Source organism: Fonsecaea multimorphosa, assembly GCF_000836435.1.
Source record: "Fonsecaea multimorphosa CBS 102226 unplaced genomic scaffold supercont1.7, whole genome shotgun sequence".
NCBI lineage: Eukaryota > Fungi > Ascomycota > Eurotiomycetes > Chaetothyriales > Herpotrichiellaceae > Fonsecaea > Fonsecaea multimorphosa.
In genome coordinates, this window is record NW_015971641.1 from 927695 (window position 1) to 951162 (window position 23468).

Genomic DNA, 23468 nt, shown 5'->3' on the forward strand with positions numbered 1-23468 from the left:
CCAGAGAGTCCAGCAGATGAACTATTGATGTTTGATCCCCTGCTTGCTCCATGGCGGAAGCGGCAAGGCTTTACATAGAGTGCTCGAGGATCCCGCATCTCGCACTCTCCATATCCGCGAAGCGCGCAGCTGCTCGCTCAACGTCAACAGCATGTCTCAATCGCCAGCGTCTTCTCTCGTGTTCAGTCGGGCGATCATCCGCACTGTCAACGCCTCGACAAGCTGTGAGAACTACTGCCTACAGCTCCTCCTTCCACCTTCGCTCGCGCAGACATGCCTCCACGACGAAGCAGACCGTCCCAAACCCTAACATCCCTCGACCTCTTGGACAGTCGCAACCGCAACATAAGCCCAGACCGACCCTCCTCGACCGCGCCACCGCCCAAGACGCCCTCGACCACCTCGCCGCGAAGAATCGGAGGCAGCGCATCCACATGTCCTCCAACACCTACTTCTGGATCACTTCCTTGTTTGGCTTCCTCCTCTCCACCTACGTCGCCTACACGTACATGTCCTACACGCGCTCCGTCAAGGAGTATGAGAATCGAGACGATCTCCCCCAAAACGCCGACGTCTCTTCCCGATGGATGGATCTCTCGAGGAACTTTGACGACGAGGTCGAGTTGTCAGAGAAGCTCATGTTTTTGAGGAGCAAGAGGGAGAAGTTGTGCAGAGAAGCTCGGGGGAACGTGCTGGAGGTGAGTGCCGGCACGGGAAGGAACATGGGGCTCTATCGCTTAGATCCTCTCGTCACGCCTGAAGACAAAAGAGTGGAAAGCTTGGTGTTCAACGATTTGAGTGAGATCATGCTCTACCAGGCACAGAAGAAGTTTGAGGAGTCGCAGGAGAAGGTCAAGGACAAGAGACGGTTTCCAGGGCCTGTGCAATTCGTCGTCGGGGACGCAGGCGACAAGAACCTTATCAAGAGGCCAGAAGGTGGGTTCGATACAATCATTCAAACTATGGGTGTGTGCAGTGAGACCAACCCTGTCGCATTTTTGAGGCAGCTGGGCGAATTGTGCAGGCAGCCAGGGGAGAAGAGCTCGGGTGTCGACATGAAGATCATCGAAAAAGAATCTCAGCAACGTCTTGAGGATATCACAAAAAGGAAAGACCGTGGTGTCTCGGAGCTAGACCCAGAGCAGAAAAGGCAGCAGGAAGAAGATGCACTTGTTGCAGAGTACGGAGGAGACTTGGGCGGCAAGATCCTCCTTCTCGAACATGGCCGGTCGTACCTTGGCTTCATCAATCGGGTGCTGGACAATGGTGCAAAAATGCATGCTGACCACTATGGATGCTGGTGGAATAAAGACATTGAGCAAATTGTAAAGGATAGCGGGTTGATCGTAGAGCGAAAGAGGAGATACCACTTTGGGACGACGTATGAATATGTTCTCAGGCCGAGACCGAAATCTAGAAGTGGAGATGAGAAGACGGAGAAGACATGGGAGAAGGTCAAGGGTGGAAAGAATGCTGTCGTAGATCTGAGTCAAGGTGTGCAAGTCAAAGGATGGACGGGAGGATGGTTTGGCAGGAATTGAACGAGGACATATTCCAGACCCATGATATTCGAAATGCCCCGCCAATGTTCTCATAGGCAGCAGCAGCAGCATTAGCTAGCAACGCTTGCCAGTGTCTTCTGGATGGTTGATGCCCGTGTGACGCATTGTCATTTCGAGGAACGCGCCGCGAGGCTGAGCAAAAAAGGAGGACAACGAGGTTGGCACGTGAACACGTGCCTGGGCCCTGGTTTGCGACATTCAACTCGAGCAGTCTCCGATGGCTACCTAGGTACATGTGGACTATGGGCACCGTCCGGCAGGTGGGTTCATGGTTCGCTGGGCTCTCTAAGCTTTACGTCCGCAAAGCCGGAGAAGACAGATGCCGGCCAGCGAGATTTGCAGAAAGCCCTTGTTATTCGGCGCATGCCTGATGTTGGAGGAGGAGCCTAAGCCGGAAGGTCGACTCGGTTGAGTTGGAGTCGCAGATTAGAATAGGAAGTACATTCCTCCCCATCGGGTAAGCGTTCGGTTGTGTATCCCTATGTGCAAAGGTGAATTTTCGATGCAGCCGTGCTGGTATGTCAGCACATATGAATGATCGCTCTATGATCCTAGAGGTGACGGGAAACACACGTGGAGAAGATTCCAACAATGTACAAGTGACCGGAGCTAAAATGTCTCGACCAATACCGAGTAGCTGGGACGTAAGCGAGTGATATTGGTTGAGCATACGCCGACATCAAACACAGAGTAGAAATAGTCCAGCCCCATGTTCAGGCAAGGGTGAGTAGGACTCAGATGTGTATTATCGCAGATCCGGAGGAACAGCCCGCGAGGTGACAGCTGGCTCGCTGGGAAGTTGTCTGGGGGAACACACATGCGAGGAAGTTGGGGATGGTGGATTGCCGTCCCAATCACGCACATGCTCTCCGCATGATTATTGCATCATGGTGTTTCCTGCATTGAAAGCGTCGGGCCCTCAGATTGGCGGGACTGCAACTAGGCGCAAAGAAGTGTGTGCCCTAACTAGGTATGCATCGAACCGACTCCGGATGTGTGAGAGTGAAGGCACAGGACGGCAAAGAGGGTGTCCAGACCGTGATCTCATAGATTTGCATTTCCGGGAGGAGGATTATGGTGGCAGGATATCTGAGCAAGGTTGACCTGACGCAGCAGCCCCACAAGAATGGCTCACGGGGATGCGATTCAGTTTGCTTTGGACCTGCAAGGCGGTCGCGTACACCAGCTTCGGTTCGTGGCTTTGACACCCCTCCGACAAACAGCATCCAATCGTTTGGTCTAGACACCAATAGTCCGTGTTTCAGATGTCTGTGCAGCTGTCAAGCCATCTCCCTTCGCACCGCGGGGTTGGGAGTTTGGACTTGTCTAGACTCATGTCTGCTCCTGACCGCCTTGATGTCGCCAATCAAGCACCAAACGTGCTCTCGGATAGGCACTGCCCATCTATCCCGAGAAAGTCGCTGTTCTAACAGGAGGATGCCAGCGGGTGCCATATGTCGCAGGCTCGACAGGGGCCGTATCTCAGGCTGGAAAGCTTGCGAAAGATCACGTGAAGATAAGAGTGGCTCCTCGGCTGCAATAGACGGATGGAGCGGCTAGTGGAGGCCTCGCCGCAAAGTCAATTGTTTTTTTTCTCCCGAGAATTTTTTTGGCCCTTCTAGCTGACGTTTTCATGTTGCGTTGGATACGTAAGTGATGATGGCAAAATGAACAGGGTGGAGTTGCTCATGAAAAAGAAAATCAAAATCACTCAAAGCCACCCACAGCATGACGGGTACCTAGACAGCCGCCTGTCTCTGTACTCCGGACGGCGCGAAGCCAACAACAAAAGCTCGAATAGTATCAAAGTACTGCCAGATGCAGAAGAGGAATCACCATCCGAAGACTGGGTGACGTCGCCCAGAGCAACGAAGCTGCAACAAATGCAGGCCGAACGATGATGGGCCAGGCGCATTGCCCATTTTGGAAGGATCCGTAAACTCAGGATGAGCAATTGTGCGGCGCGAAAAAGTGCGAAGGGGAAAAAAAAATAAATTTTGAATGGGGATGGAGGGGCAGCGGGGCGCTGATTCGCGGGACGATGGGCCTAGTGCTCGCCTGTCACCATTTTATTGCGCTGGACACTGAGCCACCCCCTGGAGACTGCAGCGACCTTACCGAGTCCATCCCAAGCGCATCCAGCTGCGTCCGGGTAAAGAACCCTGCCTCCATAGCCGGCCTTTTCCAGAAGTTTAGGGGTGACGGCCGAAGGTCAATGTGTTAAGGTTGGCTGATGATTGACAACTTTCTCCCGCTGCACCAATACCCAGCCAACAAGCGCTTACTCGAGATGCAGTCACGAAACTTGGCTCTGGATGACCGATGTAGTATCTGTTCTTTCCACTGGCGGATGGTGCCCGTCAGGTATCGCTTCGATTAGTGAGTGATGAGGGAGGGTGTAAAGACATGTCAGCCGTCTCCAGGTATGCGAGTCGTGGTACCTAGGTAGGTTTTATCGACATTTCCGAGACGAGTTAGTGGTGCTGTAGGACGAGTAAGTGACAGGCGGCACATCTGACAGCAGAAGGGGTTGAGTGTTCTTGGTGTCTCATGGCGGTGTTCTGCGAGATCTGGAAAATCACACCACAATTGACGCTGTACCTACTCGCCCTTGATATCTCTGCTGCTGTCAAATCGGCGATGGATGAAGGCTGAATATAGCAATTGCACCTGGTTGGGCGATGTTGGCCCCGTCCTGGATATGGCCGATGGCAGCTCGACGACGTAACAGGTGGAGGCTTTTTGGTAAAGCAAGGAGACCGCTTTGTGTGGTGACGGGCAGTGGTTTGCGAAAGAGTCGGGCAGGTGCATCCGCGAGCCCAGTGGGCAGGTTAGGGAGTATAGAAACGGCAGAGAGGCTGCTTAGCGCTCAGCGTTGCCTCCAAAGACACTAGCCTGGGCCGGATGGAAAGGGCTAAAACCATGACCCCGAGTTTAGCTTGGGTGACTGGTCGACTGGCGCCTGCTGGGCGCTCGGATCTCAACCCTTGGGAAGGGACGGGGAGGGACCTGAGTTGAAAAAAGGACCCATCGAGAAAAGATGGGCAAGGGACAATCAAGGGCAACCTTGAACCCAGGCATCGAACTTCGCCATTTGCTCCTCGCTAGGTACCTGGCACCCACTGGTAAGTGACAGTCGTTGGCATTTTTAGGATGGACAGACCCATCTCGGCGTGCCCACGAGGGTTTTTCCTTGGGGTTGTTCACTGTTGTGGCGTGCTGCCTGCCCTCGGGCCCTCCAGAGAGGCAAGTCTCTTCCTGCGCATTCCTGCGATAGCTCTCCCTCCATCATTATTCCTTTTCCATCAGAGCTTCCTCTCTCTTTTACTTCCCCTACTCGTACCACTCACTACCTTGTCGTAGTCGCATTGGCCTCATTCCTTCATTGCAAGGTGTAACTCATTCCCTTCGCTCCTGCGTGAAGCACGGGCCAGAGACAGCTCCTTGACAGTTCAAAAATATTTGCTTTGACCCACTCCCTCACACGACCACCTTGAAGCAAACAACGTCCTCGGGACCCTGAGCTACAGCCAGCGGCCGCCTAGCAGGCTGCCATTACCGCCATTTCTCGCTTCTGCGCTCTGCTCATCACAGAAAAAAAAAGAGGATACAAACACGCACCACCCTTCTCTCTCTCCTTCTCTCCGATCTACCAAGCGTCGACATCTGTCTGCTTACCGCCGTTTGACCTCAACAAGTCAAGTGGTCGGAACAAAGATCTCTTGACGCAAGGAGGCGAGGGTAGGACCACCGAAGGCCAATTGAAGCTCATCCTTGCTGCATTTTGGAGAGTTTTCATTGCTCCACGATCCCGGCACCTTGCATTGCAGCCACGCATTCCAGCTGCCTTCTTCCTCCAATCATCGCCCCGGCCTGCATAAACCCATCCGTCTAACCACCATCCCTTCTGTCACATCTTTCGCCCTCCCTTGTCCAACGCTACGCAGCACTAGTCCATCCCTCGACTGGCGTCGCCGCAGCCTGAATCATCATTCTGCCATTCGACAATTCCACCCATCCCAAAAACAAATTCCCTGCTTTCTGGGGCTCCTCTACTAGGTTACCAGAACACTCCCGTTGATTGTTGTACACGACTCCCTCCCATCCATCCCCGGCCCTACAGTGTCGCGACTTTATCTATTGTGCTGTTATACAACAGTCCACCGACAACATCTTCTCGTCCCTCATCCGTGGCAACACATGACATTCCACCATGCCTTACAACACTCGTCGGAAATCACTTTCCTTGCCTTCGCTGGGCATCCATTTGCCTAACGGCTCTCGCGCTCACCGCCCAGTCCTCAAGACCACCACACCACCTGCAGAGTCCTCCACGTCTCCTCCGCCTCCGTCAAAGAAACAGAAACGCTCTCATGATGGCGACGAACCTCTATCCCCAGTTTCTTCTCCGCGCTCCAAAGTCGGCTCTCCTGCGATCGACCTCCCAACATCGGCCACCGCACTAGCACTTGCGGCTGCTGTTGAGCAGACCCCACCCCCGTCTCCCAAGCTAGGTGCTCCGGTGCGAAAAGTCGACACGGACGGCATCAATGATGATATTGTGATCTCTGTCATTGAGCAGTTGGAAAAGACGGGAAACCGGCCACACTTGATCAGGGATCTGGCAACTATATTGGCTTCCACCAACGCCAGTATTGCTCAGTGAGTTTCGGTGAATTGAATATCGATAAAGATCTTGACTAACCTGCTCCTATAGTTCTGCAAATCCAGCTGCATTACTTTCCTCGCGTCTCAGTCTTTACCTTAAGAGACCATGGACTGCTTTGTCACCGTGCCCGTTGGCCAAAGAATTGATACCGGTCCATCCACGGAAGGTCTTCTTCTTCCTCACCACGCAACCGCGAATGCCTCTTCCCGAGTCCTCGGATGACATTCTCCCTCCACCAGTGATCTCGGTCAAGAACCTGACCCCTAGCGTGTCAGATCACAGCCAGGGTGACGATGATCTCGATCAACGAGACCGTGCTCGACTGTCTCCCAGCCCCGAGGTGGAACTGTACTCTCCCGACCTGGATCAAGATGACCCAATGCAGCCTCCGACCCCTGGCGAGTATTTCAGCGCCCGGAGCAGCCTCAACCCAGACGGTACGCCTGATGTCCGGCGTAGAACCAACAGGGCTCCAAGTCCACCACTCGAGGAGGACGAACGTGGGTTTACTGAGACGGCCACTGCGGTCCGCGCCCGTGGCATGAGTCTACACAACCCCACCGTTCAAGCCTCAATTGAGGTTGATGAAAAGACTTCATCTGTCGAGGTGTCAGAAGAGACCCCGGAACAGCGCCAGAAACGTGACCGAGAGCTCGGGTTGGCTCTCTTCGGCCAGTCCGATCAAGCTCTCCACGTGCCGGAGCAGAAGCTGTTTTCGAGCAGTCCGATGATTCAGGCCAAACCCGATCATCAGGCACCAGTGGCCAAGACGAGCTTGGCGCTTGACTTGGATGGAATTGAGATGGGAGTGGCTTCTTGGACCATGATGAGTCCCGAGCAAATCGACGTTGAAGAACTGGACGAGATGTTCATGGGATTTTAAGACTAGGGCTAATGGCATGACCAGCGTGGCTTGATACCAGCATTGGACTCTCACCTTATCACATTTCGTCCAGTTCTAAACATCTCGACTTTGGTGTTGGCTAAATCTCGAAATTATTGCCGGATAAGAGCTGTCTTGCGATCGGAAAGTTGGCTCTCGATGAAATGGCACGTTCTTACTTTCGGTTTGTCGTCTGATGTTTGAAGCGAGGCAAAGCCATGTGTTGATAGAATTCACATCTCATGAGAAAGAAGAGATTTTGTAGTATTAGAGGGCCTGTTGGCTGACAGGGGAAATGGCAGGTCAGCTGCTGAGATCTCATAGCTCATTCGGAGCTGAGGTTCTAGAGAACAAGTGTATCATTTGCAATGAAGCCAGCCATCGATTCCTTGTTGTTTCTTCCTTCCTTCGAACTCTTGTTCTCCGAAAGAGGCTTTCTGTCACGCTCTATTTTAGTCTGTCGTTGCTTTGTCAGCGTTAGGGTTTTTCCAGACCAACTCTTGCAGTCTTTCATTTTTACTGTTCTTGTATCTTGAATGTCGATGGTTCTGAACAAGCCTCGCATAGGCATCCCCGACCTTGCCCACCAGCAAGTCACAGGCCCAACTGGAGGACAAGTGATCAGATCCGAACCTGATTTAGGAAGGAGCACCATTCAGCAAACGACACTCCGATCACTGTCCCTAGCCCTGATACCTTCCGCTACCGTCTCAGTAACTCCTTGCTCTAGAAGCATCAAGGCTATCAAGCGCTCTTCCTCCCTCAGATGGCTCGCGTTCAGCCGAATTCGAGGTGACACAGGAACCAATACTCAACGGCAAATTTTGACATTGTCCAAAATGCGGTTCCGTTTCAATACCTGAGCATGCCCCCATTATCTGACCCAAGACCTGACTTGCTGTAAAGCCATTCTGAGCCAGGCCAATCGACCACCACGCGTACAAGGACCCTTATAAGCTGGCAAACGGCCATGGATCGTGGTGACACGCGCTCGGCCAGAATAGTCTTGAGTCGAGCCACCCGAGCCCGTCTCGCATGCACCCAGCAAGCTGGATTAATGACGTCATATTCCAACTATTCGTGCTTGCTGTGTAGCTCGTACTTGTGTGCTTCACGCTGCGAAGCAATGCAGCTCCTCCTTCTTCACACGATGGTGCTGACTTTAGAGAGTCTGAATACATAATCCTAACCGTCAAATAACGAAGTCACGACAACCATGTCAGGACAATTCATCGAAAAGCTGACTGCCGAAGGTGGCGGTGAATCAGCAGGTAAGAGCACATGGATGATGCATTTGCTTTTCTGAGGAACCAGTCCCCTAAGCAAAAGACCAGAGTTCTTGAATGACATCGTGAAGTACTTGTGGCCCAACATCAATGCCGCAGGTAGTAAAATGGTCAAGGAGATCGTGGAGCCCATGTTCAAGACGATGCTGCCTGGCCCCCTGGCCACGCTGCACTTTACCAAGATCGATCTCGGCCCTGTTCCTCTACGACTGTCGAATGCAAAGACAACAAAGAGTGAAGAACATGGCATCATACTGGACCTGAACGTCGATTGGGTGGGCAAAGCCGACATCGAACTGGATGCAGACATGATCCCTGCCCTCGTGAGTGGCTGTCTTCCGCTGCCAAACCAGCCGAACTGTTCCACTGATTCAAATTGAAGGGCGTCAAAAGCGTGCAGCTTCATGGCAGGCTTTCCATACTGCTATGTCCTCTCACAAATGTCATACCACTGGTACGAGATCTTCAGCCCTTTGGGACCCCTTCTTCCCATTGACACTCCATGGCAGATCGGAGCCGCCCAGATTGCATTCATCAACCCACCAGTTCTGAAGCTTGATTTTACCGGCGCTGCCAACGTGGCCGACTTCTCCCTCATCGACGACACCGTCCGCAAGGTGATTCTCGGCATCATCAACTCCATGTTGACCCTTCCCAACCGAATGCTGGTCAAGCTTGACCCCAGCTGCGACTACTTCAAAACGTACCACTACCCACTTGGCATGGTGCGGGTGACTGTGGAAAAGGCGTGGGGGTTCGGAGAGGAGGCTAAGTCGTCGACGAGAAAGTTTTTCAACAAGTTGACCCGTGCCGCCCCAGACTGCTATGCCAAGGTCGACGTTGGTGGGGAGAAATCGTGGAAAACTGCCACCAGGAACAATACGAACAGGCCGTCGTGGAACGAGACACATGACTTTGTAGTGAGTGATTTTGATCAGTGCATCAAGGTGGACGTATTGGATGAAGATATCAACGGAGATGATGAAGTCGGCCTTGCCGTGACGACCGTCCGAGAGGTTTTGGTGGCCGGAGGTAGGCAAGAGCTGCCACTAGTTCACAAGGGCGAGGAAACAGACGGCAGAGTCTCCATCTCGTGCGAATTCTTCAAGTACGTGGCCGATGCCGGTAGCCTCACTGCTTCCGACCACAAAGGCGACGGCCGCCTCTCCGGCATGGCCACCATCCTCGTCGCCAGTGCATTTGGCATTAAGGGCCTGCGCGAAGCCCTGAAACCAAGCGTGGTCGTGACTTGGGGGAAGAATCACCGATTCCAGACGGCCGTCAAGACCGACGCTCCCGGCACCGACATCAGCAATCCCGCATTCGACCAGGCGTTCCGACTTCCCATCACCACCGATCTCGTCGGCAGCAGTCCGGACGACTTCCGCATTTCGCTTCTAAACGGCGAGAAGGAGATCGGAGCCGTCGATATCCCTTTTGCGAGTGTGGCGGATGCGCCCAACAAGATCCTCCAGCAGAAATTCGACGTAGGTGGTGGAGCTACGGTCAGGGCCAGCATTCGCCTCGAAGGCATTGTCCCGGGAGAGATGCCCCAGCACGGAGCAGCGCTTCCTGAAAGACACAAGTAAATAGTGATACGACGATGAACCAAGGTGAAGGCATTCATGGGTCCGAGGTAGTGCACACAAGCTGCTGGAGTAGACGGAGCGGTCCGCCCAGCTCCAACTACTGTCGACTAAGGTTGGTAGAGCCGGGGGGTGGATTGGCGGTAGGAGGCTAGTTCTCCGTCAAGCCCTTAGGCCACTAGGTGCATATCGCCCGGACACCCACTAACTGACATTCTGTATGCGTGTTTGTCTCCCGTTTGCCGGGTACAATACTTCAACGTGCCGGGCTATTGAAACCCCATGCATCCGGCGTCGACGCGAGGATTCGGCATGTTCGTCCATTGGAGCCAGCTATCCATGTTCTCTGGAGGTGCCTCCGTCGAGAGCAGGCTAAGGACCAGCTTCAAGTGCGCAGTGAAAGCAGTCAGTTCACCACGCAATGGACCATCCTAGACCACATCACTCATCCATCCAGTCCTGCCTACCCTGCTCTGCACCTCTTGCATGATGGCCTCGCCATTTCGCGAGGGGCTTGTTCAAGGCTCCCTGACAATACCCTTGGCCATTCTAGCTACCACGTGGCTCCTATATCTGGTGTCGCTTGCTGTGAATCGGTTGTATCTGTCGCCACTCGCCAAATTTCCCGGACCAAAAGGTGCCGCTTTATCACGATGGTACGAATTCTACTACGAGGTCGTCTTAAAAGGCCAATACTCGCAGAGGATAGATGAGATGCATCGGCAATATGGTAGGTAAAACTTCCTGTACAGTTTCATTGAGTCAAACAGGCTAACTCATCCTTACCAAGGCCCGGTTGTTCGAGTCGCTCCAGACGAGCTCCATATCAAGGACAGTGATTTTTTCGATGAGTTATATGTCAAAGTCCCGCTAGTTAATAAGCACGACTGGGCGGCTGGGAGGTTTGGGAACCACGGCTCCATCATAACCACTGCAGACTTTGCTCTACATCGTCGTCGCCGCGTGGCGCTCAACCCGTTGTGAGTCTCAATGCATTCTTCCTTTTTAGACACGGGCCAAAGGGATGCTGACGTCGATCTAGCTTCTCAAAACGGTCAATTGTGGATTTCCAACCAGTGATTCGGCAGAAGATTGAGCTGCTAAGCAAAAAGCTACGCGAGTATAAGGCGAAGGACAACCCCGTGGTCCTAAGTGAGGCATTTCCAGCCTTTGCGGGCGACATAATCACAGAATACTCGTTTGGAATATGCTATAATCACCTGGATTCTCCGGACTTTTCAGAATCTTTCCACGCCGCGTTCATGGCTGTGGGCGGGTTTGGACATGTCGCAGTCCAGTTTCCTTGGTTCCACCCGGTGAGTTGGTACTTCACCAAGCGATTGACCCGCAGATGCTGAGAGTGACATTAGCTCTTGAATTCTCTCCCACATGGCTTTGTTCGAAAGATGCAGCCAGCCCTAGGGAGCTTACTGCAGCTGCAAATTGTAAGTTCGGCATATCTAGTCGTTACGGTTTGGCTTTTCTCTAAATCCTTCCGCACAGGATCTGCGAAATATGATCAAACGACTTACTCAAGGGGATGAACTGGGTGAGGATAAGTCTTCTCATCGCACCATTTTCCACGATTTGCTTCAGAGTTCTCTCCCGCCCGAGGACAAGACAAATCGCCGCATGGCAGACCAAGCCCAGACGGTCATCGGAGGCGGCCTCGAGACGACTGCCTGGGCACTGAGCGTGGCGTCATTCCACATCGTGAACAGCCCCGAGATTTACAAGCGACTACACGAGGAGATTGCCCAAGTGATGCCTAACGCATCTTCCATTCCTGATCTGCTGGAGGTCGAAAAGCTGCCATACCTGCGAGCCTGTGTCATGGAGGCCGTCCGTCTTTCATATGGCATTTCTGCGCGGAATCCTCGTGTGCTCAAGCAGCCGCTTCAGTACAAGCAGTGGACCATACCCCTGCGCACAGTCGTTGGGATGTCAATTGTGGATGTCCATCACGACGAGAACATCTTCCCGGACTCCCATTCATACCTCCCAGAACGATGGCTTGGGGAATCCCAAAGCGCCAAACGGGTCTCCGCTTGATCGCTACTTTGTCGGTTTCGGAAAAGGGAGCAGGAGCTGTCTCGGGATAAAGTATGTATCGTGAGGGTGTTCACTTCTTCTGGGCTGTGGTCAAGCTAACCGCAATGTCCATCTCTCTAGCTTGGCGTACGCCGAACTGTTTCTTCTCGTGGCGACGCTTTTCCGGCGATTCCGGTTCGAACTGTTCGAGACCGACAAGTCGGACGTTGAATTGAAGCATGATTTCTTCCTCCCCAGCCCAAAGTTGGATTCAAAGGGCGTGAGAGTCAAGGTTGTCGAGATCTACGAATGAAATCATGATGGTGTTTGTGGCCACGACGTGGTCTTATATGTAATATCCATCTGGAACTACGCCGAATACGAAGCGGCTTAGTAATTAAGAGCTGTTTCACGCGTCGCGTGTCCTTTAACTGATTGGACTTGTCCGAACCGACGCTTTTGATGATGCGTGGCGCACACCTCGAGGACCTTACCTAGCTGCGATCGTACGAGCAATACCACCGTTGTTGACTCTTGAGTTCCTGATCAATTGAATGGGAGGCTGGAAGTATCGGGGCTAAAGTTGTACGGTGAATCGATCGGAGCTATGCAGCGAACTCGCCAGTCCCTCTCTCTAACTCCTGGCTCGCCATCTTGAAGTCTTAGCGACCGGATTGGCCGGCTGTCGAGCTACATAGGAAAAGAAGTCTGCAAGAATACGAGCAGGACAGGTTTCCAGTTTCCCCGGTCCCATCCATTCGTTCGTTATTCATGGAGGCGGAGGAGCCCCTGATGCAGCACCACCGACAGCAGCCGACGACAGCTGCTCCTCATGCGGACTTCGATCCAGGCTACATCGATGAAGTTTCGCAGGGACGACGCACCCTCAGCACGCCTCATCTTCAATCCTTGACCACGGGGACAGGCGCCAGCATCTACAGATCCACCATCATCCCCGCCATTCGAGCGGCACAGTCCGAGGTCGTGCTGGTGACGTGCTTCTGGGCGGCGTCTTCAACCCGCATACAACTCTGCGACGCGCTCAAGGACCTGTCGCGGCGTGTCCTGCTATCCCCATCATCGCCGCCGTCGCCCAAGAAAATCACAGTGCAGATATGTTTCTCCTCAAGCTCGCTAGCGCGGAACATGCTCCTGCCGACGCCCACGGAGGGCCAGGTCTACGGCCCTGCAAGCTGGGCGACACTGGGCCTCCCGGAGCCCGACGAGGTCAGAGGCCTGGATCTCCGAGTCGTGCGCAAGTTCTTCTGGCCCTGGGGCATCATCCATTCAAAGTATGTGGTTATTGATCGCAAGCTCGCCATCTTCCCCTCGTGCAATGTGTCATGGGAGCGGTGGTTCGAGGTTGCTTTGTCGTTCACGGGCCCCATCGTCGACCACCTGTTGCGCTTCCACGTCGACTTTTGGAGGCCTCCATATTCTTCTGGGTCTACCGACCAGTCTCCCGCCGCCATTACTGATGAGACCACCACCACCACCAACGCAACAACGGCTCCCACAACTCTCCTCCCCTCGCCACACACTCCAGCCAAGCTTCCAAACCACCTGCACCCACGTATCCTGCTGAGTCGTTGTCTACCATGCCTACCGGACGCAGCGCCCCTTCCATTCCCTCCCACCCCGCTTCTGCAGGCCACGCACCACCTTCTCTCGACCGCGCAGTCCAGCATCGTCATGCTCACGCCCAACGTGACCGAGCGGACCGTGCTGGAATGCCTGCTCGACGCGCTCGAGAGAGGCGTCCGCGTCTGCATCTGGACAAACCGCCACCTGATGACCGTGGAGCAGATCGTGACCGCGGGCACGACCACGCCGAGCTGTATCCAGGACCTCAGACAACGGGCTGTACGGTCCGGAAGAGCCGCGCTGCTGGAAACGTTCTTCTTCGACGACGACGATGACGGACCCGGTGTGCCGCCGCCGCAGCAGCAAGGGCAACGGGGGCTGCAAAGAATTGATGATGAAGAACGCGACCAAGAGTCCATCCCCGTCAAGCTGCACGCGAAGGTGACCATCGTCGACGACGAGAGGATCCTGCTGGGGAGCGGCAACATGGATGCCGCGAGCTGGAGGACGAGTCAGGAACTAGGCGTGCTGGTTGAAAGCCGCGAGGTGGTCGACGGCTTCAAGAGATTGTGGAAGCGAGACGCCACTGTGTCTTTACGCCAAAGGATGTTTTAATAATGATCCCCCCCTTATGAACGAATGTCGCATTGCGAGCTAATGACGAATCAAGGTTTACTTTGCTACTAGAATTGAGGATTCTCTCGGAAACCATTCCTCTGCAGAACAGTAACGATGCCTTTAATCGCCGATGCATATAACAAGTAGAATGACCAGGAAAAATCGACAAAGAGACCGTGAAATCCATCTAAAGCACCCCCCCAAAAAGCCAATGCTGTCGCGCGGTGATGCCTTAGCAAGTGTTCAAAGCAATATCACAATTACCGATGAGGTTAGTATTCGGGGTTTGCCCACATTCGATGGTGGCCACCGTGACGGTGATGAAATCTTGACTGTTGGTTGCACTCCCAATCGACATCTTGATCGCGTTGAGCTCTTGGGCGATTGAATTCAGAGCCGAGTTCATTTGCGCAAACTGGGTGGCTTGCTGTTGGAGCAGCAGAACGACCGCATCCAACGGGTCCTTCTCCGTCGAGCAGACAGAGGTCTCGCTCACTCCAGCGGTAAGTGTTGGGGGCCCGTTGTTGCCCAGGGCTTTCTGAACCAGTGCTCCTACCAAGCCTGAAACCCCACCATTGACGGCTCCATCTGTGGTGATATTAGGAACGTTTTCTGAGGCGCAAAAAAAAAAGAGAAAAAAATACAATTCTTTTTGAGAGAATGTGTGAAACGTACCAATAGCGACCTTCTGAACCAGTGGCTTGGACAAGAGATTGAGCACGGCTTCTCCTGTCTGCGTCTGAGCAAGATTGGTAAAGAATTGCGTGGCAGCGGTCGCAATATTATAGACTGTGTTCTGAGTTGCGGCCAGGCAAGTGTTACCAGCGTTGCAGATGTTGGCAATCAGATCTCTTTCCGCCAGGGTAGAATTGGTGGTGATGGCCTCTGTTGTATATCCACTCCAGGGAGGCGGTGCGTTGTTCTGAACGTGGATGGCGTCGTCCCATTCACTCGGCTCCACGCCGACCCATGTGCCATCATAGATCTGATGCCACCTATACTCCGCTCCATCGAACATGCCATATGCCCCGTGACCCATGGCACCGTACTGCCTCCGCCGTAACGAAGCTCCACCGCCGACGATATTGAAAGCAGGGTCTCCATCAGCCACACTGTAGCCAAGTAACAAAAGCCCACAAATCACGGAAGTGAGAGAAATTCGGGCCATTCTATCCAGGACAGGACGCTATGACACGGTTGGAGAGGAATTGGAAATGACACTTGGTATTGATTTTGGATGCAGAGCAACGAAATTCAAGAACTTGACTGAAATGACTCTTACTTATATCTTTTCCGCCGCTGCAAATCCTCAGATTTACAGTGGTTGTGCCGGTGAGTCTCGAGATCTACCTAAAGTTGTCCATATAGTTGCAGCCGCGCGACACCTCGCGACACTTCTGCGACGAGGGCGAAGTGACCGTCGTGGACCACAAGGCGCATAAAATGGTTAGGAGTGAGGACGGGGCTGGGTGGCCGTGACAAGTTGGCAAAACTTTCGAGGGCGATGACACACTGAAGAAGACAGAAGCGAAGAATTCCTGACAACCATTGTGTTGGCACAGGGTCCCAACTGTTCGTTCAATAGATCGGCAAGATAGACCAACATTCAAACACACTGGTATCGTCGCCGTAGACGTCTGCTGCTGGACAACGAACGTAGGTCTGAATTGTGACCTGGTCGTGCTCACGGTTAACCTAGAAGATGGCCAGCTCCTAGCGCCTGTCTCAGCTGCCCTGTATGGTGGGCTAGCTTTGTGGCTAGGCAAATGCAGAGCACTCTTCTAGCACCCATACCAACGAGGACCTGCAGAGCTTCGCAAATATGCAGGCTGTGTTCCGCCTGAGACAAGACTTTGGCGGAGGACACCGTCAACAGTACAGACCTGGTGGTCACAGGCTATAACGAAGCCAGCCTTGCGCTAGATCAAATACGCTCATTTGGAGCAATTCGCCCGGTCTTGTTCTCAGTTGTCTCAGTTGTCTCAGTTGGCTCAGTTGGCTCAGTTGGCTCAGTTGGCTCCATCATCCCCCCGCCACGACGGTAGCTATTGGGCAGAGTTCGCTTCTTTAAATTCGCCCCTTGCCCCATTGATAGGTTTGGGACCTACTTGTAATCCACGAGAATCGATAGACGCAACCTCGAAAACGATTTGAGCTGACTTCTTGACGGCGAAGGGATGATGGCGGTGGAAGAATCCTTCAATGAGATTGACCTGCGATGGGTAGTATCTGCTAATGGACAAATTTTCCCAAATTAATGGAGGAAGGCTACCTCGATGGCCATTAAAGGGCTGGAAACTTGACTCAGTTGTTGTTATCTTGCCCAAGACTGAGGTCGTAAAGACTCGAAGACGATGTCACGCACCTGCGGTGATATGGGAGGGGCAGGCAGCGCTTGCTAGGCTGGTTCTAGATCCGTTATGTACTCGGGCCCTCCTCAGGGTCTATCACAACTAGCGCGGAAATCTGTTCCCAGAAACGAGTGTAGTTCTTCAACGACTTTAACGACATCATGACAAGGACTAGAAGAAGAAGAAGACGCTTCCAGCTCAAGTTTGGCAGTATCATCTGCTGACGGGGTCAGGGCTGTGTGGCCACTGAGTAGCGACATTGGCAACGCGCAATTCGAGATACCTCGGCCTCGGCCTGTCCATCAGCACCATTTGATCATGGGTGTTAATTTAGACACCACGACCAGGACGAGAGCTTCGGGCAATCTGGAATACGCCTTGGCGGCTATCCTGTAACATACTGATGTCTACTTGGGTATATAGGACTGGTCTCAATCGTCAGGCAGAGAATGCGATTCCAGGTCATATTAGCGCTGGCACGTTTTGGATACGTTTCGCGAGCCGGGAGACCCCAGGCGCCTTTTCAGAAGCGCCCACAATCACCTCACTGTGCATATACGTAAGCGATGCCCAATTTTGAAAGCAATGTCTCTTTCTCTTCAGAAGATCTAGGCACGATTCAATGACCGTCACAGATATGCGGCCAGTCACCGAATATTTTCTTTGTGTCATCGCAACGCCAATCTTGAGCGAATTTCCCCTAACCATCCTCGAACTTGTCGATGAGAAGGACGGAACAGCGCCTACGAACGAAAGAATTCTTGACCAAAAATTCCCACAGCACGGAAAAAGCACCAGCAATCCATTTGACCTCGGCTCGCCACAAAATGGCCACAACGAACTCTCTGGCGTGGATGCAAGACGGCAGAGAAACAAGATCTATGGGGTCATGTTGGCCACTGTCACGATACCTCTCCTCTACATGCTGTGGCAGGTGATCTCGTTCACCAGCAGAATGCAGATTAGCAAGCAAGAGACTTTGCTGTTCCAATGCTTCTACTGGACTTTGACTCTGGCAACAGCTTCTCGTCTTACATACGCGCTCAGTGCCTGCGCAAGATTCTACGTCTACGTCTTTCGTCCTTTCTGGCTACCTAAAGGAACGCCGCTCAGAGTACAGGCGTTTCGAACATGCGGCGCGGCTTTGTCTTTGATGATTTCGTTGATGGGGATTGTTGTTGTTGGCTTCCTGGTCAAGGTCTTGGTGTATGACAACTTGGTGAAGCTGGCTGGCGATCTTTTTGGCAAGATAGTTTGAAATGTCCAATGTCCTCGTACTCATGCTTATGGAGATATGCCTGCGATGCTTGATGAGGGTGAAACTGAACCAAGAAAGGACTAGTGCTATGCTATAGCCAGCTCCGAGCTATGACATTTATCTCTGCCAATCTTTGAGACGTCTTTGGCTCGCCAGGAACGACCCGTCCGCTCCATCCACGAAGTACCAGAACAGTCGCAGATACGGCCGGATCGTCATCCCTTGGTAGGTCTGCGAAGAAGCATCAGTGGCTTCCCAGCCTGCACGACATCGTTTGGCTTGACCAGCAATTTCTCCACCGTTGCTCCTTCCATGCTCTGCTCCGCCTTGACGGGGATTTCGAGCTTCATTGCTTCCAGGATCGAGACTACCTGCTCCAACTTGACGCTGTCGCCTTCCTTGACCTCGACTTTCCACACGTTGGCGTTCAATGGAGCTTCGACAGGGATGATATCCGGATCTTGGATGCGTTAGTATTCTCTACCTAGGTAGATTTCCTCTTGGGAACGGGAGAGAGTGGAAGGGACATAATTACCATGTAGCAGCTCCTCCACTGTATCCATGCTGATTTTCCCCTCTTCTTTCTCCTTATTCCACTTCTCAAGAAGTTCCTTCTCCAGCTTGTCCATTTCCGCCTGTGCTTCGCGCTGTTTGGCACGGATCTGCGCCACTTCGTCCTTGGTCTCCCTGAGGAGCTTGTTGTGTTCCTTCATGTCGAATTCTGTATCCTCGTATTCGTACTCGTACCGTCCACTTCGGAAAGTGGCCATCATCCCCTCATACTCATCCTCGCTCACTTCGTAGAAAGTGATCTGGTCAAAGTCTTCGAACAGCCACGGCTTCTCAGGGCTGTAGCCTTTCTTGAAACCCAGGATGTCAGCGCCCGGGATGGAAAGTCCTGTGTTCATGTAGCCGCCGGGCGACTCGACGTTGTATAACGCCATGCAGGACCCGCCCCAGCCGACTTGCCCCTCCGGAGTGTGTACCCTGGACGGATTCATTTTGGGGCACTGGATACGCTGTCGAGGATCGATGGGCAGAGCGATTGGAAGAGCCACAAAGAACCCCACAGCCACCACCATCAATGACGATTTTGTGTATATGTCTCGAAGCTGCTATGCGTTAGAGAACGGAAAGGTAGGCCGATTCGTCAGGAACTTACCTGTTGAAGAGTAAATGCATTGTTCTTTGCCACAAATTCCATCGGATCAGGCAGATATGAGGCGTACGGTCTTTGCGTCTCCATGTACCTCTGGAGACTTTCCTTCTGCCTTTTACTCTGGAACGTGATGGGGAGTTTGTACTTGCGGCTTGGAAATTTGGCTTCACTCAGATCGCCGAGTTCGTTCTCAAGCTGGAGAAGATAATCCAACATCTTCTGGCGGGGGACTTTGGTAGAGTCATAGTACAGCATCAGCGAGTTTCCACAAGCCATTCCAGTATGCATTGCACCATTGGAGAACGATATCTCTCCGATGTTTTCCCTGAGCTTCCGATACAGTGCGACTGCACGGCATCGGTAGTTGAGATCGAAGGAGCCATGACCGTAGTCGATCAGGATAAAGTCGTCAGCGCCCTGTCGATATGAGACGAGCGGTTGGTTGCCCTGTTCTTGGATTTGGTGAATGACTGCAGGCTCCCATCCTTTACTCTCGACGGAGGGAGGGAATCCTTCATACTTCAGGGGTGAAACATGCTCGAAGCTGCCTTTCCCCTGGCAGCAGTCGTGGATCGAACCTAGAAAGTCTTCGACTTCCTTTCGTTTCGCAATGGCATCGTGGTACGAAACCCTCTTGAACCTCAGCTTGTTGCCAGCCTTCATTTGACCGAGTCTCCAATAATCGGCCTTCACGATTGTCGTCGCGGACACGAATCCACCAAAGTCGGGCGCGTCGATGGGGAAGAGACAGGGATCGTCCCCCGTCCAGTTCACGGTGCCAACGGGATATCCATACTCGATGACATTTGAAGGATGGGCGCCGCCCTCTCCTCCATCGGGGCGTGCCCATTTTGGTTTCGGGCCAATCAGCCGGATGCCTCCTCGAGCGGCATTGTGTGAAATAGTCCACGTGCTGTTGTAGAACTCCTCGATGGACTCATTGGTGACAAAACCCTCGTCATAAGGGCCGGGCATGGCCAGAAGATCCCATTCTTCGGGGTAAGACGGTATCAAGTTGTCTGGTAGTCTAAGCTCGCCACTGACACTGGGCAGGTCCGCAGTGATCACCAGGAAATCGCCAGCTGCAAGGGCTCTTCCCTGGTAACCACCGACGGCAGTCATGGGCGCCGTTGCCTTCGACCCGAACCACGTCGCAATGCTGGGGAGACCGCCGTATATTGCCAAATAGGATCTGCATCCTCCTCCAGTCGTTTTGCCGATGGTGAGTCGCTGGCCGGCTTTGATCTTCAGGCGCGTCCACATAGGTGCATTTTTGCCATCTAGCTTGACCTCCATTGGCGCACCACAGATGGCCACTATGGCAGGCCCAAGGAATTTGAGATCCGGTCCACTCAAGGTGATCTCAATGCCTTCCTTGCCGGGAGGGTTGCCAACGAGCGCATTAGCTATTCGGAATGCTAGAGGATCCATGGGGCCAGAATGTGAGAAACCTCTTCCGATGGTGGGACGCCCAGGCCAGTCTTCTATCAAGGTGTATGCACCACCTTGAAGGACGTCGATCGCCGAAGGCTGAAAATTGAACGTCTCTAGAAATTTTGTCATTGTGTTGCCGGACTGGAATGTGCTGTCTTTCAAGATGGCCTCCAAGAACTCGATATTTGTCGGTGGTCCGAAGATCTTGGAGCCTTCGAGCATTTCAGACATCAATTTGAGGGCTTTCGTTCGGTCGGACGCGTGAACCATGACTTTAGCCAGTAAAGGATCGTAGAATGAAGTGACCTTCGTCCCCGTGTGGATCCAGCCATCAATTCTTGAGCCCGGAACTTGCTTCCAGGAAACATGTTGAAGTGTGCCTGGTGAAGGTGCATAGTCTTTTGCCGGATTCTCAGCGTAGACTCGTACCTCGATTGCTGCCCCTGAGGGATTCTTGGGCTGCAGACTGCGGAGATAGTCACCATCGAGGCCACCCTTTCCGGAAAGCTCTGCGTCGGCTTGCTTCAGCATCAACTCCACAAGGTCAATCCCATAGCACATCTCAGTGATGCCATGCTCAACCTGCAAACGCGTATTCATTTCGAGGAAGAAGAAGGCACCGGACTCGTCATCCACGAGAAACTCGATGGTCCCAGCCGAACCATAGTTGATTGAGTCGGCCAGACGGACAGCAGCTGAGCCTAGCTTCTCCCGGAGTTCGGGATGTTTCACCACGAATGGGCTGGGGCACTCTTCAATGACCTTCTGATGTCGTCGTTGAATCGAACATTCACGCTCTCCAAAATGTATTGCTTCACCTTGCCCGTTGCCAAAGACTTGCACTTCGATATGGTGTGAAGAAGGGTAGAACCTTTCTATGAAGACGCCCGAGTTTTTGAACAGAGTCTCACCACGCGACTGAACTGTCTTGAACGACTGACGGACTTCGTTTTCGTCCTTGCACGTTAGCAAACCCATACCGCCTCCGCCTGCTGTAGCTTTGAGCATAACCTGGAATTGTTAACACATTTTCTGAGCACAAAGGGTCATATTTACCGGAAACCCCAGTTTGTTCGCTTCCTCAACCGCTTCATCCTCTGATTTGACAAGGCCTTTGGTTCCCGGGACGATGGGGACATTCGCTTTTGCAGCAAGTTCGCGAGCCGTATGCTTGATGCCGAAGTCGTCGATACACTTGGGACTGGGTCCAACGAACACCATCCCCGCTTCGGCAACATGTCTGGCGAAGTCAGTGTTCTCGGATAGAAATCCATAGCCTGGGATGATGGCGTCTGCTCCTTTGGATTTGGCGATTTCAATGATTTGTTCTGTGTCGATGTACCCCTTGGCATCTGGTCCGGAGAGCAAAACAGCTTCGTCTGCGGCCCCAACGTGAGCCGATGCGGCGTCTGCTCCTGTGTAGATTGAAATCGTCTTGATACCAAGGTTGCGCGCTGTCTTGCATATCCGCACCGCAATCTCTCCTCGATTCGCGACCAGCAACGTCTTCAATTTCTCCATCTTGAGAAGTCTAGTGAGGGAAGAGGACGAGGCACAGGCCGCAGCTGACACGCAGCTTTGCCGATGCGAGGGGTTGTTGGCATTATCAAGCTGTGTTGTAATGGCTTGATATCAGTGAAAGCCACCTGCCGTCATTGGACTTAATGTGCAAGGATTCCCCAAAATATCCATGAGGGGCACGAAGGTTTATCGCGCCTCCGCAAGTCGTTCTTCTCCGCCAGCATTAGTGACGTATCATTGGAAAGGGCCGAAGGATGCCTCCTCATCACCAGAAAATGAAAAAATAATGTGTGAAAACATTCGCGTGGCATTTCGAACAGTTGTTGATTTTCGCCATCACACGTACTAAGCAGATTCAAGATGGCGCCTCCACCAATCAAGCACAAAGCCTTGCTGAATGTCGATCTGGGTGAAGGGGTAAGTGGGCTCTGTTCAAGCCCGTGCACCGTGTCTGATCACTAGAACAGTACGGCAACTATGTCTGCGGCCCAGACTTGGAGTTGCTTCCGTTGATAGACCATGCGAATGTCGCATGTGGGTTTCATGCGGGCGACCCCTTGATTATGCAGGAGACTGTCAGGAACTGTAAAAAGCACAATATCAAAGTCGGGGCACACCCCGGGCTTCCGGATATACAAGGTGAGCTTCTCGACCCTGTCAGAAGTCAACTCGATTCTAATGTCATGAAGGTTTTGGTCGACGCGAGATCAAATTGTCTCCCGAGGAACTGACAGCCATCACTGTGTACCAAGTTGGCGCATTGAAGGGTTTCCTCGATCAGGAAGGCGTCCCCTTGCATCACGTCAAACCCCACGGTATCTTGTACGGAATGATGTGTCGTGACTATGAAATCGCCAAAGCGGTCATGGAAGGGATTCCCAAAGGCGTCCCTGTCTTTGGTCTTGCAGGCACGAACATGGAGAAGGCGGCTAACGATCTCGGTATCCCCTTCTGGGCGGAGATGTATGGAGACGTGAAATACAGCAACGACGGCATGCTCGTTATCGACCGGAAGAAGAAGCCGTGGAATCTTGAAGATGTCAGGAAGCACGTCAGTCAACAGCTCAACTCACAATCCGTTACTGCAACAGATGGGAGTGTCGTCCAGTTACCAGTGAAGGACTACCCGATATCCATTTGCTGCCATTCGGACTCTCCTGGCTGCCTTGGAATCATCAAGACCACAAAGGAAGTGATTGATGAGTTCAACAAGGAACATGGAAGGATATGAGAGATGGTAGAGTTTCATTGATGCAGAATGATACCATGACAAATGTTGATAGCTTCAGCTCTTGGGGTCCTGAACGTGTTGCCCAAGACGCCCTCTGGTTCACCAACGTCACGGGTTTGCGGAAGGAGAGTTTCCTGCATTGTTCCCGGTCCGTATTTGTTGCAGAGTTGGCGTGTTCAACAGGCCACAGGCCATTGTGTTGATACTTCTGTTGCGTGCCGCGCAGTGTTGTCAGGCCTTGGTTGCTACGCGTCCGATTCTGACACCTGATTCGACATTTCCGATATTGCTCCGG

General features: G+C 52.9%; 9 protein-coding genes across 9 annotated transcripts; 7 read left to right on the forward strand and 2 right to left on the reverse strand.

The window, feature by feature from the left end:
* Positions 1-50: 50 nt before the first annotated feature.
* Positions 51-1541, forward strand: Z520_04560 (uncharacterized protein; the record flags this gene model as incomplete). Its single annotated transcript, XM_016775066.1, has 1 exon — positions 51-1541. One exon carries the CDS (start codon positions 51-53, stop codon positions 1539-1541), a length of 1491 nt encoding a protein of 496 aa, XP_016634046.1.
* A 4234-nt stretch (positions 1542-5775) lies between these two features.
* Z520_04561 (uncharacterized protein) lies at positions 5776-7114 on the forward strand (the record flags this gene model as incomplete). The annotated part of the gene is made up of 2 exons (XM_016775067.1): positions 5776-6224; positions 6280-7114. The coding sequence occupies 2 exons, from the start codon at positions 5776-5778 to the stop codon at positions 7112-7114; spliced, it is 1284 nt and encodes a 427-aa protein (XP_016634047.1).
* A 1216-nt stretch (positions 7115-8330) lies between these two features.
* Positions 8331-9989, forward strand: Z520_04562 (uncharacterized protein; the record flags this gene model as incomplete). Its single annotated transcript, XM_016775068.1, has 4 exons — positions 8331-8385; positions 8449-8723; positions 8783-8854; positions 8910-9989. 4 exons carry the CDS (start codon positions 8331-8333, stop codon positions 9987-9989), a joined length of 1482 nt encoding a protein of 493 aa, XP_016634048.1.
* A 486-nt stretch (positions 9990-10475) lies between these two features.
* Positions 10476-12330, forward strand: Z520_04563 (uncharacterized protein; the record flags this gene model as incomplete). Its single annotated transcript, XM_016775069.1, has 7 exons — positions 10476-10716; positions 10777-10966; positions 11029-11302; positions 11357-11431; positions 11490-11936; positions 11992-12089; positions 12159-12330. 7 exons carry the CDS (start codon positions 10476-10478, stop codon positions 12328-12330), a joined length of 1497 nt encoding a protein of 498 aa, XP_016634049.1.
* A 458-nt stretch (positions 12331-12788) lies between these two features.
* On the forward strand, positions 12789-14216 carry Z520_04564 (uncharacterized protein; the record flags this gene model as incomplete). The annotated part of the gene is made up of 1 exon (XM_016775070.1): positions 12789-14216. The coding sequence occupies one exon, from the start codon at positions 12789-12791 to the stop codon at positions 14214-14216; it is 1428 nt and encodes a 475-aa protein (XP_016634050.1).
* A 235-nt stretch (positions 14217-14451) lies between these two features.
* On the reverse strand, positions 14452-15387 carry Z520_04565 (uncharacterized protein; the record flags this gene model as incomplete). The annotated part of the gene is made up of 2 exons (XM_016775071.1): positions 14452-14807; positions 14895-15387. The coding sequence occupies 2 exons, from the start codon at positions 15385-15387 to the stop codon at positions 14452-14454; spliced, it is 849 nt and encodes a 282-aa protein (XP_016634051.1).
* A 1805-nt stretch (positions 15388-17192) lies between these two features.
* On the forward strand, positions 17193-17828 carry Z520_04566 (uncharacterized protein; the record flags this gene model as incomplete). Its single annotated transcript, XM_016775072.1, has 1 exon — positions 17193-17828. One exon carries the CDS (start codon positions 17193-17195, stop codon positions 17826-17828), a length of 636 nt encoding a protein of 211 aa, XP_016634052.1.
* A 215-nt stretch (positions 17829-18043) lies between these two features.
* Positions 18044-21942, reverse strand: Z520_04567 (uncharacterized protein; the record flags this gene model as incomplete). Its single annotated transcript, XM_016775073.1, has 4 exons — positions 18044-18288; positions 18364-18940; positions 18991-21432; positions 21478-21942. The coding sequence occupies 4 exons, from the start codon at positions 21940-21942 to the stop codon at positions 18044-18046; spliced, it is 3729 nt and encodes a 1242-aa protein (XP_016634053.1).
* A 360-nt stretch (positions 21943-22302) lies between these two features.
* On the forward strand, positions 22303-23173 carry Z520_04568 (lactam utilization protein lamB; the record flags this gene model as incomplete). The annotated part of the gene is made up of 3 exons (XM_016775074.1): positions 22303-22359; positions 22410-22581; positions 22632-23173. 3 exons carry the CDS (start codon positions 22303-22305, stop codon positions 23171-23173), a joined length of 771 nt encoding a protein of 256 aa, XP_016634054.1.
* Between the last annotated feature and the right edge of the window lie 295 nt (positions 23174-23468).